Source organism: Acinonyx jubatus, chromosome D2 (genome assembly GCF_027475565.1).
Source record: "Acinonyx jubatus isolate Ajub_Pintada_27869175 chromosome D2, VMU_Ajub_asm_v1.0, whole genome shotgun sequence".
Taxonomy (NCBI): domain Eukaryota; kingdom Metazoa; phylum Chordata; class Mammalia; order Carnivora; family Felidae; genus Acinonyx; species Acinonyx jubatus.
The window spans coordinates 19,018,288-19,028,700 of record NC_069393.1 but is presented as its reverse complement, the minus strand read 5'-3'; the positions used below and the strand labels follow the sequence as shown (position 1 = coordinate 19,028,700).

The window sequence follows — 10,413 nt, the reverse complement described above, 5'->3', positions numbered from 1 at the left end:
TCATAGTATGATTTGGTATTTGGTAATGGGCTGTTGACACCATTACAAGTGGTTATGATTTGACTCTAGGTTTTAGATTAGCTCCTGACTGTGATTCTAACAAATAAGAAATCTTACTAAAAAATCTCTCACACTAGCAAATGAAACAGATCTTGGAATCACATTCCTTAAGAGAACATATATAGAGAGAATTAAACTACCAGTCTGTGTGTAATGATTTTTTTAATCTAAATAGTATATTTCACTTTACATAAGTGTCATTTTTTTCTAGTAAGAGAATCTTCACTAGAAATCAAATTGAGGTCCAAGTTTCTATGTCTGACTAGAATTTTGCCGGTTCAGTTTATTGTAAGGGGTAATGGGGGAGAAGTTTGAAGAATTGTATCTAAGATGAGTTTACTTCCCAAGTGATAACTAGTTTATAATTTCATTATAATCCTAATATTTTCCTTTTTATAGGGGTCTCCAGGTTTTTTCATAATGGATTCTGCTTAAGAAAAGATGCTGTTGCTGCCAGCATTCAGAAGATTCAGAATATTCTGCAATGGTTTGAAAATCAGAAGCAGCTTAACTTTTATGCAAGTTCATTACTGTTTGTTTATGAAGGCTCATCTCGGCCAACTACTACAAAATCAAATGACAGAACTTTGGTAGAAAAGTTTTTGTCCAAAGGACAACTGTCAGACACAGATGTACTGGAGTACAATAATAACTTTCATGTGTTAAATTCCACAGAGAATGGAAAAATAGATGTTTCAGTAGGCAAAAGCTTGTCCAAGATGTATGCTTGTCACAGAAAAATGTGTTCAAAAAAGCATCACAGTCATACTTCATTGAAAGCTGAAAATACAGAGCAAGACAATGGGTGGAAAAGCATGTCACAGGAACGTTTAAATGGAAATGTACTTTCCCAACTGGAAAAAGTTTTCTGCCATCTTCCCACTGGTTGCCAGGAGATTTCAGAAGCAGAAGTGCGAATGATAGATTTTGCTCATGTGTTCCCTAGCAACACAGTAGATGAGGGATATGTGTATGGGCTGAAGCATTTAATTACTGTACTGCAAAGTATTTTAGACAATTGAAACCTTTGCTGTGGTCTTTTTAAGGATGGGGCAATCATAACAAAAGCAGCAGTCAATATCTCTATACTTGTAAAGCTATGTAAAAATTTTATATTGTGAGTCTACATTTTGTCTTTATACTTTTGGTAGAAGGGTTATCTTTTTTATAATCTTACTCAGGAAAACTATCTGTTCATTAGAAAACTATGAAGAATAAAAAACTTAGGAATGTTAAGCAGGGAATGTGGTGGTACATGGCTTAAACATCTATTTGGCTCAAGCAAAATGCAAACCGTTATTCAGTCATTAAGAGTTTATTTAGCTTTCTGTAGCCAATTTGTCATGAAATTTCTGCCCACCCAACCTTGACAATGAGCCATATCTAAACTCATTAATTTATTAGAACACTTTAAAAAATCTAGAAAGCACAGGTTGATGTCCTTAGCATTGCTATGAATGAAGTTATTAAAACTGGAGAAAATTCTACTTCAGAAAGTTAAGTACTGTTTAGGTTTTATATTAAAAGTTCAGACCAGCATATCAAAAGGTGCTTCTTAGTAAAGTGATTTAGAATTATTGCATTCCAAAAGCAGATTTTCTCTTTAATTTCCAGTTATTTGCATATTTCAAAATATTATATAAAGATAATTGAAGCGAACAACAACAACAACAAATTTCTTGGAATTAAGTTCACTAATAATTATTCTTGCCAGGGTTAGGAGAAGGAAAAGGGCATTTGCAAGGAACAAAATGTTTTCTTTTAAACTCTTAAATTGATGCAAAAATTAGAAAAAGTATTTACTATATTGTGAAAAATGTTATAAACCATATAATACCTTTTCCTACCTTTTCAAAGGTAGATGATTGTCTTACTTTTCCTTTAAAGACCTTTTGAGAATTTTCTCTTTTAAAATGCATGTATTTATATGTCTCCATTTAGTCAAACAGTAGTATATATTGCTAAAAAGTGTTTCTTAGAATTCTAATAAGCAGTGAAGGACACCACCCAGTATTGTATCAAAAGTACCACGGGTAATTAGTGCACCTCTATAAGTTTGGTGCATATCTAAATCCATGCTTCTATTTCACTCTTACTCAAAACAGTTTTATATCCTATTCCAGATAGAAATAACAATTTAAATTGTAATGAGTGGAAAAATTATTATCTGTATTATCTGTGTTTCACATCTACTACCCTTTAAAAAATAAGTAGTTATTTGTTATTGAAAACATTTAAAACTTTGAAATTAAATTTGCAAATATGTTAGATATTTATGAAAGCATTACTTGCACTTTGATTCACTAACACATCTAAGCAGTTAACAGTTTTGCTGTATTCTTGGAAGATGTTTTATATTTGTGAGCTGTTGAACTTTCTCCCCTCTTTTTCCCCTAGAATTACAAATTAAACTTTTAAATCTTAATGTCTTTTTTTTTTTAGTGTAAAGTATCACAATTTTGTGTTTATTTCACCTTCCCAGTCTGTGTTTTTCACAAATATCTGAGCACAAACAGAAGTACCAAATGCTCTATGAATTCTATGCTTAGTAACTCTAGTAAACCTGAATAACTTTAAAATTCATATACATTTTGTTACAGCAAAATTTGGTTTTAATTTTTTATTTAGAGTCAGAATAAGTATTTTCTATAGAGACTGCATATTTTTCTCTATTGCCTAAATAGGTATTGGCTGTAGCTTTTCTTTGTGGGGATGAATTTCAAGTCCTAATAGTCAAAAATTTTTTATTTTAATTTTTTTCTCCCACAACATAGACTTTTGTTGTTGTTGTTGTTGTTTGGACAGGGGTTCATAAGTCTGAAGCTCAGATAATTAACAATTTTGAGTCTTAACAAGAGGGTTGTTTTGAATGGGATGGTATCAGGCTATGTACAATGAATTTAATAAATTTAAATATTACCAGATTTTTTGCACATTTTAGCTCAATAAAGTGTGAATCAACTGTTCTAGATTTTCTTTATCCATATGTAGAAATATAGTTTTGTAAAAATCAATGTCTTACCTTTTTGATACAATAGACCATATTTTTTTTTTAAATAAAACAGGAAGCGCTTTTGTCTTTTATTTTTCAGGGAAGAGATTAACATTTAATTCTGTTTGTTTACATTTTTTATCACTGTTACCCAGTGCCCATTTTATGTTATTTTATAAGTAAGCTTACATGTCACAGAATAAGTCTCTGTTTATGTAATCTACATGTGAATATTTTACTATCTAGCCCAGTCATTTAACATTATGCTGAAATTTACCACTGTGGGGAAGAATGATCACTATTCACCAAGCATGTTTAAACATGTACGTGTTTAATAAATAAGCATAATAAGGATATAGTTTGGGTTAATAGGATTACCATAGTTTATTCCCCCTAGGAAATATAAATAATGATTTTAGTGTATTTCTTATGGAATGCACTCATGAAAAGGACTTTAAGAAATGGTGGATAGTGAATAATACATTTCTCTAATAAAAATTTAAATTGTGTAATAGTTTTATAATAAAGTATTTACACTAATATTTTAATATGGATGGAAGTTGCATAAATTCAAGTAAATTAAAAATTGATGATAAATGCTAAATATTTTATCTAAATAGTTTTTCAAGAAACAGTTGTGAAAATGTGTATATTAAATGGCTCTAACGTGGAACTTGTATTTTCAACTCAGTATTCATTATTCTTTGTTTTACGTGTCTGGAAAGATCGTACTTACTATGCCTCTTTACACTACAATTTGCTATTGTGGAGCTTTAGATTGTATTCAACTGAATAAGGACTTTTTTTATGATTTTGATTGAGTATAACTTACTATTTTATGATTTCCAAAATGATGTTCTTCATATTATCTCTGTAAAGTCTATATATTAAATTTATAATAATATAACTTAAGAAAAAGGAATTAATTTTCAGAGATATTTCAGTTGTAATTTTCATATTTCATGCAACTGAAAACATCTGTTTCTAGGATTGGGAATACTGAGAAGATATGGGATGAAAGAAGATGGTATGTAACTGTTTTATTTGTGAAATTACAGAAATTTTGTCCACTATTTTTAAAACATTGTCATCATTTTAGTACTCTTTTAGCAGTTAGGCATTTGATACTTTAAAACTTGATTTGCTCTTAAAATTGTTTACAATGCTTTGTAATAATCTTCCTTATCCTGTGCCTTTAACCTTGATTTGATATGTTTGTAGCCTCAGTTATCCTTCCACTACATCCTGTAATATTTTTATAGCCTAGGCATCAGTTTCTTTAAAAAAAAAAAAAGTGTCAATTTTATCATGTAAAGAGGTAGCAATTGTCTATCGATGCTTTGGAAAGACAAATAGTGTTGCCAATGGAGGCCAGGCTTCTTAATTCATTCAAAAATATTTACTGGATTTCTACCATGTGCCAAGCATTTTTAGCCCCTGAATATACAGTTGTGAACCAATCAGACAAAGCCCTAAACATTTTCAGCATTCTGTCTAGATGGGGTGGGGTTGGGGACTTAATTAAAATAGAGATACAGAGAAATATGCATTTAATGATAAAGTTCACTAGCATTTGAATTTGTGTAAAGATAATTATTAAGCTGAGCTAAAGCAACTGACAATATGTTAGAAAGGTTAAAAATAATATGTTTCATCATTATAACCTCTATTTGACTTTTGGGTTCAGGTAGCAATTATAGATACCATAAAAAGGCCTTAATTTTTCTTTTCACTTTTCTTGCCAGTAAAGGTACGTTTATTTTTAGGCCGTCCATTTAGAGTAGTGTTTTAAAATAGCGTTACTGTGAAAAATATTCCATTACGTATTCACAAGCAACTTACTGCACATTTTTAAAATTGTGTTTTACAATTTAGTTAAAAATATTTTAGGCCTCAATTTCATCTTCAAATCACTGGTATTTTAAATTTGGCAATGAATATGAAATTACTTTTTGATTTACAGAATGCTTGTATTATTACTTAAACTACTTGTTAATATTTTAGGAAGATTGGAATCTCTGGCTTTTTGATGTTTAAATTCTTGTTACTTAATGTTGGTAGTGTCTAATGAGAGGAAATAGTGTTCATGTGATTAAATAAATTAGAATGTACTTTGAAGAATTTTTTTTTTTTCATTGTTAAACTTTGTCATCATGGGGTTAAAGTTTGGCCTGGTGTTCACTTACAGCATATATTAAGTTTAATTATGAAGTGAAATAGTTTCAAGTAGGATGTGGAATGCACCTGCATATAAATGAAATTGGCGTGCACAAAGACACTTTACTGTAGGGAGCTGTACTGGAAGATTTATGAAAGCATGTGAAATTGCACCTAAAATTGTATTAGTGACTATGCTAAATTTATTGTACTTGATGAGTGAATGTATTTAGTGTAGTCAAAGTTACTTTGGTTTAAATGTCTAAACAATGTCTCTCTTTTTAATGTGTTTGTAATTTGTATTATTGATGGGAGTATTCTTGGACTGCAGGGGTATTGTCAATGTGTGATTTGTGTTTTTATTTCATAGAGTCATCTAATGTGATATACCGATTTTTATAAGTGATACTTAGATAATTCTAATAACTGTATATTTGACAACCTATTAAAATGTTTTGCATTGGAGCTTTTCTTCATTAATTATAATATGCTAACAAACTCATGGTAGTTTAAAAATAATTTACTCACTCAACAAATATTTGAGTGCATGTTATGTATCAGAAACTGCAGAAATCATTAGGGATTCAAAACTGATTAAGACAAGATGTTAACAGAAAAAAGCATACTCATTGCAAATGAAAAAGTATGTAAACTTTTTGCTTGAATATTTATTTTTCTATCAGATGTACTAAAATCTTTAGAACCAACCTTATAGGAGAAGCGGACTATAAGAGACACCAGTTGACTTGGCTGTGAAAAAAAATATACTAGAATTATAAAACTTTAGAAGTAGTTAAGATAGTTTTGCTTGTATTTGAAGTTTCACAAATCAGTTACTTAATCAGTGACCTAGTTATGTTCATTCGTTAATCAAAAAGAGAGGGTACTATCAAATACCTATCCTGTACTAGGCACTATATTTATCTTTGGAGATTTTGAAAAGCTGCATAAGAGATTTCAGAACATGTTCTTAAGATATATACTGTCTGGTAGAAAAAAATGTAAATATGGAATAAAATATTTTTGGAACTATAATTGATTCTTATCAATATCCAGCAGGGCTGTGAAAGAGAAGTCAGGTCTGATAAAATGCAAGAGGAAGAGTGATTTGTAGCTTCATTGCAATTGTGAGTCATGGCTCCAGAAGACTGTATGCCATTCCTCTTTTATGCCTGCTACTGTGAACTGTGAGAAGAAGCAATACTATGGAAGTAGTTTAAGATTAGCTGCTAACTACTGAGAATAACGGAATCCCACCGCCATAGCCTCCTAGTTATAGCTAAGTATAACTAAATAGGGACGCCTGAGTGGCTCAGTCGGTTAAGCGTCCAACTTCGGCTCAGGTCATGATCTATCTCACAGCTGGTGAGTTCGAGCCCCGTGTCAGGCTCTGTGCTGACAGCCCGGAGCCAGGAGCCTATTTCAGATTCTGTGCCTCCTTCTCTCTCTGCCCCTCCCCCACTTGTGCTCTGTCTCTTATCAAAAATTTAAAAATGTTAAGAACTAAATAAAAGCTGAAATGAAATAAGTGAAAATAATAGTAATAAAATAAAAGTGAAAATAATCACTTGAGGATTTCATTAAAAATGCAGATTTGGATTCAGCAGAACTGGATGGGGTCTGTGATGTTCCTGGGTCATGGAACACTCTTTAGTAGCAAGATTTTTCAAAAAGTTCTTTAGTCATAGAGTGTTCAGTAGAACTTGGATCACTTTGATGCAAGCAATACAGCTGTTTGAAAGGCAAGAGAGAGTGCTGAGAAAAGAAATGTGAGAAAATGCAGCCAGCAATGGCTCAAGTTAAAACTGACCATTCTCAATTGGAAGAAAAGTTCATCAGCTATGTCAGGCCACTAAACTTTCCTCCTACACGTCTAAATAGTTCTCTAATAATAAACTAATCTTTTTCTATTTGTGCCGTTAGCTTTTCATCGGTGTGAATGATGCCTACATTGCTAATTGAAGAAAACAGTCTGCACATGCTTGTTAATTACATTGTACTGCTAAAGGCAGAAATCGTGGTACAATTGGTTTGGATGCTCTGAAATGTTTTGAGTCAAATCTCTTTGTTTCTAAAAGAAGTAGGTCTTTAAAATTGTTATTAATTAAGCTAATATAATTTGACAAAGTGCTTTGGGATGAGCAAAAAGAGATGGTGAATGTGGAAGTATCACGTAGACACTTGTTAAGTCTATGGAAGAGTAAACAGTATTATTTCAGACATTTTGAAGATTGTAAGCTTAAGATAAATAGGCTTAATTTATAGCTTATAGGGTTTGGATCCAGTTCAAAGAATATCCTTATTTTTGTGAATTTGTAAAGAAACTATATCATTACTTTTAGGTCTCATGAATCTTAACTTCCATTTGCCACTCCCTATTATGGTCGACTAATTCATCTGGCTTATGCCAGAGGCAGAACAATCATAGTAATGGGCTAACCTGACCACTGTGTCAGCAATGATTGCTGCATAACAGCCTAAAATGTAAGTGGCTTAACAACTGTCCTTTATCATTTGTATGGATTTGCAAGTCAGTTGGGTGATTCTGCTGATCTTGGCTAGACTTATGTTTCTACAATCAGCTGGCAGGTCAGCTGAATTGGGGGCTGGGAAGGTGGCTGGATTGTGAATTAGTCTAGGATGGCTGGGATGACATGTCACATTCTTTCAGTAGGCTAGCCCTGGTATTTTCTTTTGGTGGTAGGGGTTCAAGAGAAGATGCTGAAATGTGCAAACAAGTTTCAAGCTTGTTTGAGTCAAGTTTGCTACTACTGCCAAATTCAGAGTCAGTTTGGGCAGATATGGAAGAAGGACACAATGCAATCAACCATGTGTTCCAATCTTAGATCAATTCATATAGGGCACAAAAATATGGAGTTTTAGCTTGTCATGGTCTATGTTTTCATCAGGCAGCAATGTCAGATTAAGTGCACAATATGGGCACTAATTGTGTTGATCAGAATAGGGGCAGCAAGATAAGCAGTATATGCAAATTTTAAAATCTCGTTTGTTTTCCCTCTTTTAAAATTTCACCCCGGTTTCCTCTCATTACTTTCCCAAGGTGGAACCCTCTAGGTAGTCTCACAGTGTTGCCATCTTAAATTTGTAGTACTATGTTGTCATTTGGGGGTTGGTTGGTGTCTTAAGCAATCTTTTTCCCCCCAAGTTTTTACTTAAATCCCATTTAGTTAACATACAGTGTAATGTTAGTTTCAGGTATAGAATTTAGTGATTCATCACTTACATACAACACCCGGTGCTCATCACAAGTGCACTCCTTAATAGCCATCACTCATATAACCCATCCTTCATTTCCTTCCCTCCAGTAACTATCAATTTTTTTCTCTATAGTTAAATCTGTTTCTTGGTTTTCCTCTCTTCTCTTTTCCCTCTCTGTTCATTTGTTTCTTAAATTCTACATATGAGTGAAATCATATGGTATTTGTCTTTCTCTGATTGACTTATTTCACTTAGCATAATACTCTAGTTCCATCCATGTTGCAATGTCAAGACTCATTCTTTTTTATGGCTGAATAATATGACGCTGTGTAGTGTGTGTATAGTATCCTAAACAATAGTATCCTAAACAGTCTTGTCTTAATGGACTTACTTAGAGATGACTTAAATGTCAGTTTTCTTTCAAGTGTATATATGAATTGTTATGTTTCTATGACAAAAATTATGCAAAAGACATGTACTTTCTATTGCATATTATAGATACAGTTCCCTAGTTGGTGATAAAACTGTTTTTTTAATTGAACTAGTACTTTTTGTTCTGTTTTTATTTTTATTTTTCCAACAAAAGTGGCTCAATTTTATTGCAGGGAGCTAGGGAGGAGCAGGGCAAGTGAGGATCTCTGTAGGAACTCCTATTGCTGAAAAGGACTGTCAGGCCTCAGGTCTGTCTGGAAGCAGACAGCTCAGAGCCTGAAGCCTGCTTCAGATTCTGTGTCTCCCTCTCTCTCTCTCTCTCCACCTTCCTTGCTCGCACTCTGTCTCTCTCAGAAATAAACATTAAAAAAAATAATAACACCTCCACAAGAGATGTTAAGAGTCAGAAGAATAGGGAGGCCCTAGGCTTGCCCCTTCCCCCGAACAGCTAGATAAATATCAAATCATTCTGACTCCCAAGAAATCGATTGGAAGTCTTAGAGAACAAAGCTGTACATTTACAACAGAAAAAAAATGACCTGTGGAGGGTAGGAACTATACAGAGAGTTGATTTGTGGGAGAAAAGAGACATGGGTGCTTGGTGGGGAAGGATCCCTGATCACAAGCAAGTAGTTAGAGTGCAGGAAAGGGGCACCTGGGTGGCTCAGTCAGTTAAGCGTCCGACATCGGCTCAGGTCATGATCTCCTGGTCCATGAGTCCGAGCCCCGTGTCGGGCTCTGTGCTGACAGCTCAGAGCCTGGAGCCTGTTTCAGATTTGGTGTCTCCCTCTCTCTGACCCTCCCCTGTTCATGCTCTGTCTCTGTCTCAAATAAACATTAAATTTTTTTTTTTAAAAAGTGAAGGAAAAAGAGTGAAAACTCATGCAGGGAACTGCACAAGAAAATTGTTCCCTGAAACCATTAATGGGAAAAAGGAGAGGGTTTCAATACCACCAGTTTTTTATAAACAGTGGAGTGCAAAGTCTGAAGTTTGGGAGGTCAGTGCCTGGAAGTGCTCCAACAAGGAAGGAGGGGAGAGCCTCAGGAATGGGTAGCACAGTCTGAGGATCTCCTGGGTTCCTCGGGGAGAAGCAGTTGCCCTGGTTGGAGTGCATTTTGTAGAGGTGATATGGCCTCTTCATGGGCAAAAGACCCTATGGGTACCATTGAGTTGCCCTACTAATGACTAAGGGCAGCAAACCCTGGTGTAGCCTGTGTATTGCAATTTACCACAAACTCTGATCCACTGCCACTGTGGGTTGTGTACCTATTTTCTGTGACAAGTCCACACTGGCCACCGCACAGTGACATCCTCCTCTAGAGAATCAGTGGGGCCATACTGTGGGGGTCCCTGAAGTGTGGGGTTTTGAAACATAGCCATGCCTGAGATAAACTCCAGGAGGGCTGTGCTGCCTGGTAGTCAGCTCAGACACAGACAGGGTGAAGGCAGAGGTCAGATGGGGGGGGGGGGGGTGACTGCACATCTGTTAACACTTGAATTTCCCCCTCCAGAGACCAGAGAGTGGAGCTAAGCCATTTTAACCCTTAGTCCC

At 34.4% G+C, this 10,413-nt stretch overlaps 1 protein-coding gene across 5 annotated transcripts in view; it reads left to right on the top strand.

The window, feature by feature from the left end:
• The window catches only part of IPMK (inositol polyphosphate multikinase), a 66,671-nt gene extending 60,997 nt beyond the window's left edge, over positions 1-5,674 (top strand). For all 5 annotated transcript variants that reach the window (XM_027062031.2, XM_027062033.2, XM_053207650.1 and 2 more), the window contains one exon: positions 460-5,674. In XM_027062031.2, coding sequence (XP_026917832.1) covers positions 460-1,082 — 623 coding nt within the window. In that variant the 3' untranslated portion in view covers positions 1,083-5,674. The remainder of the gene's footprint in view (positions 1-459) is intronic.
• Positions 5,675-10,413: the final 4,739 nt, after the last annotated feature.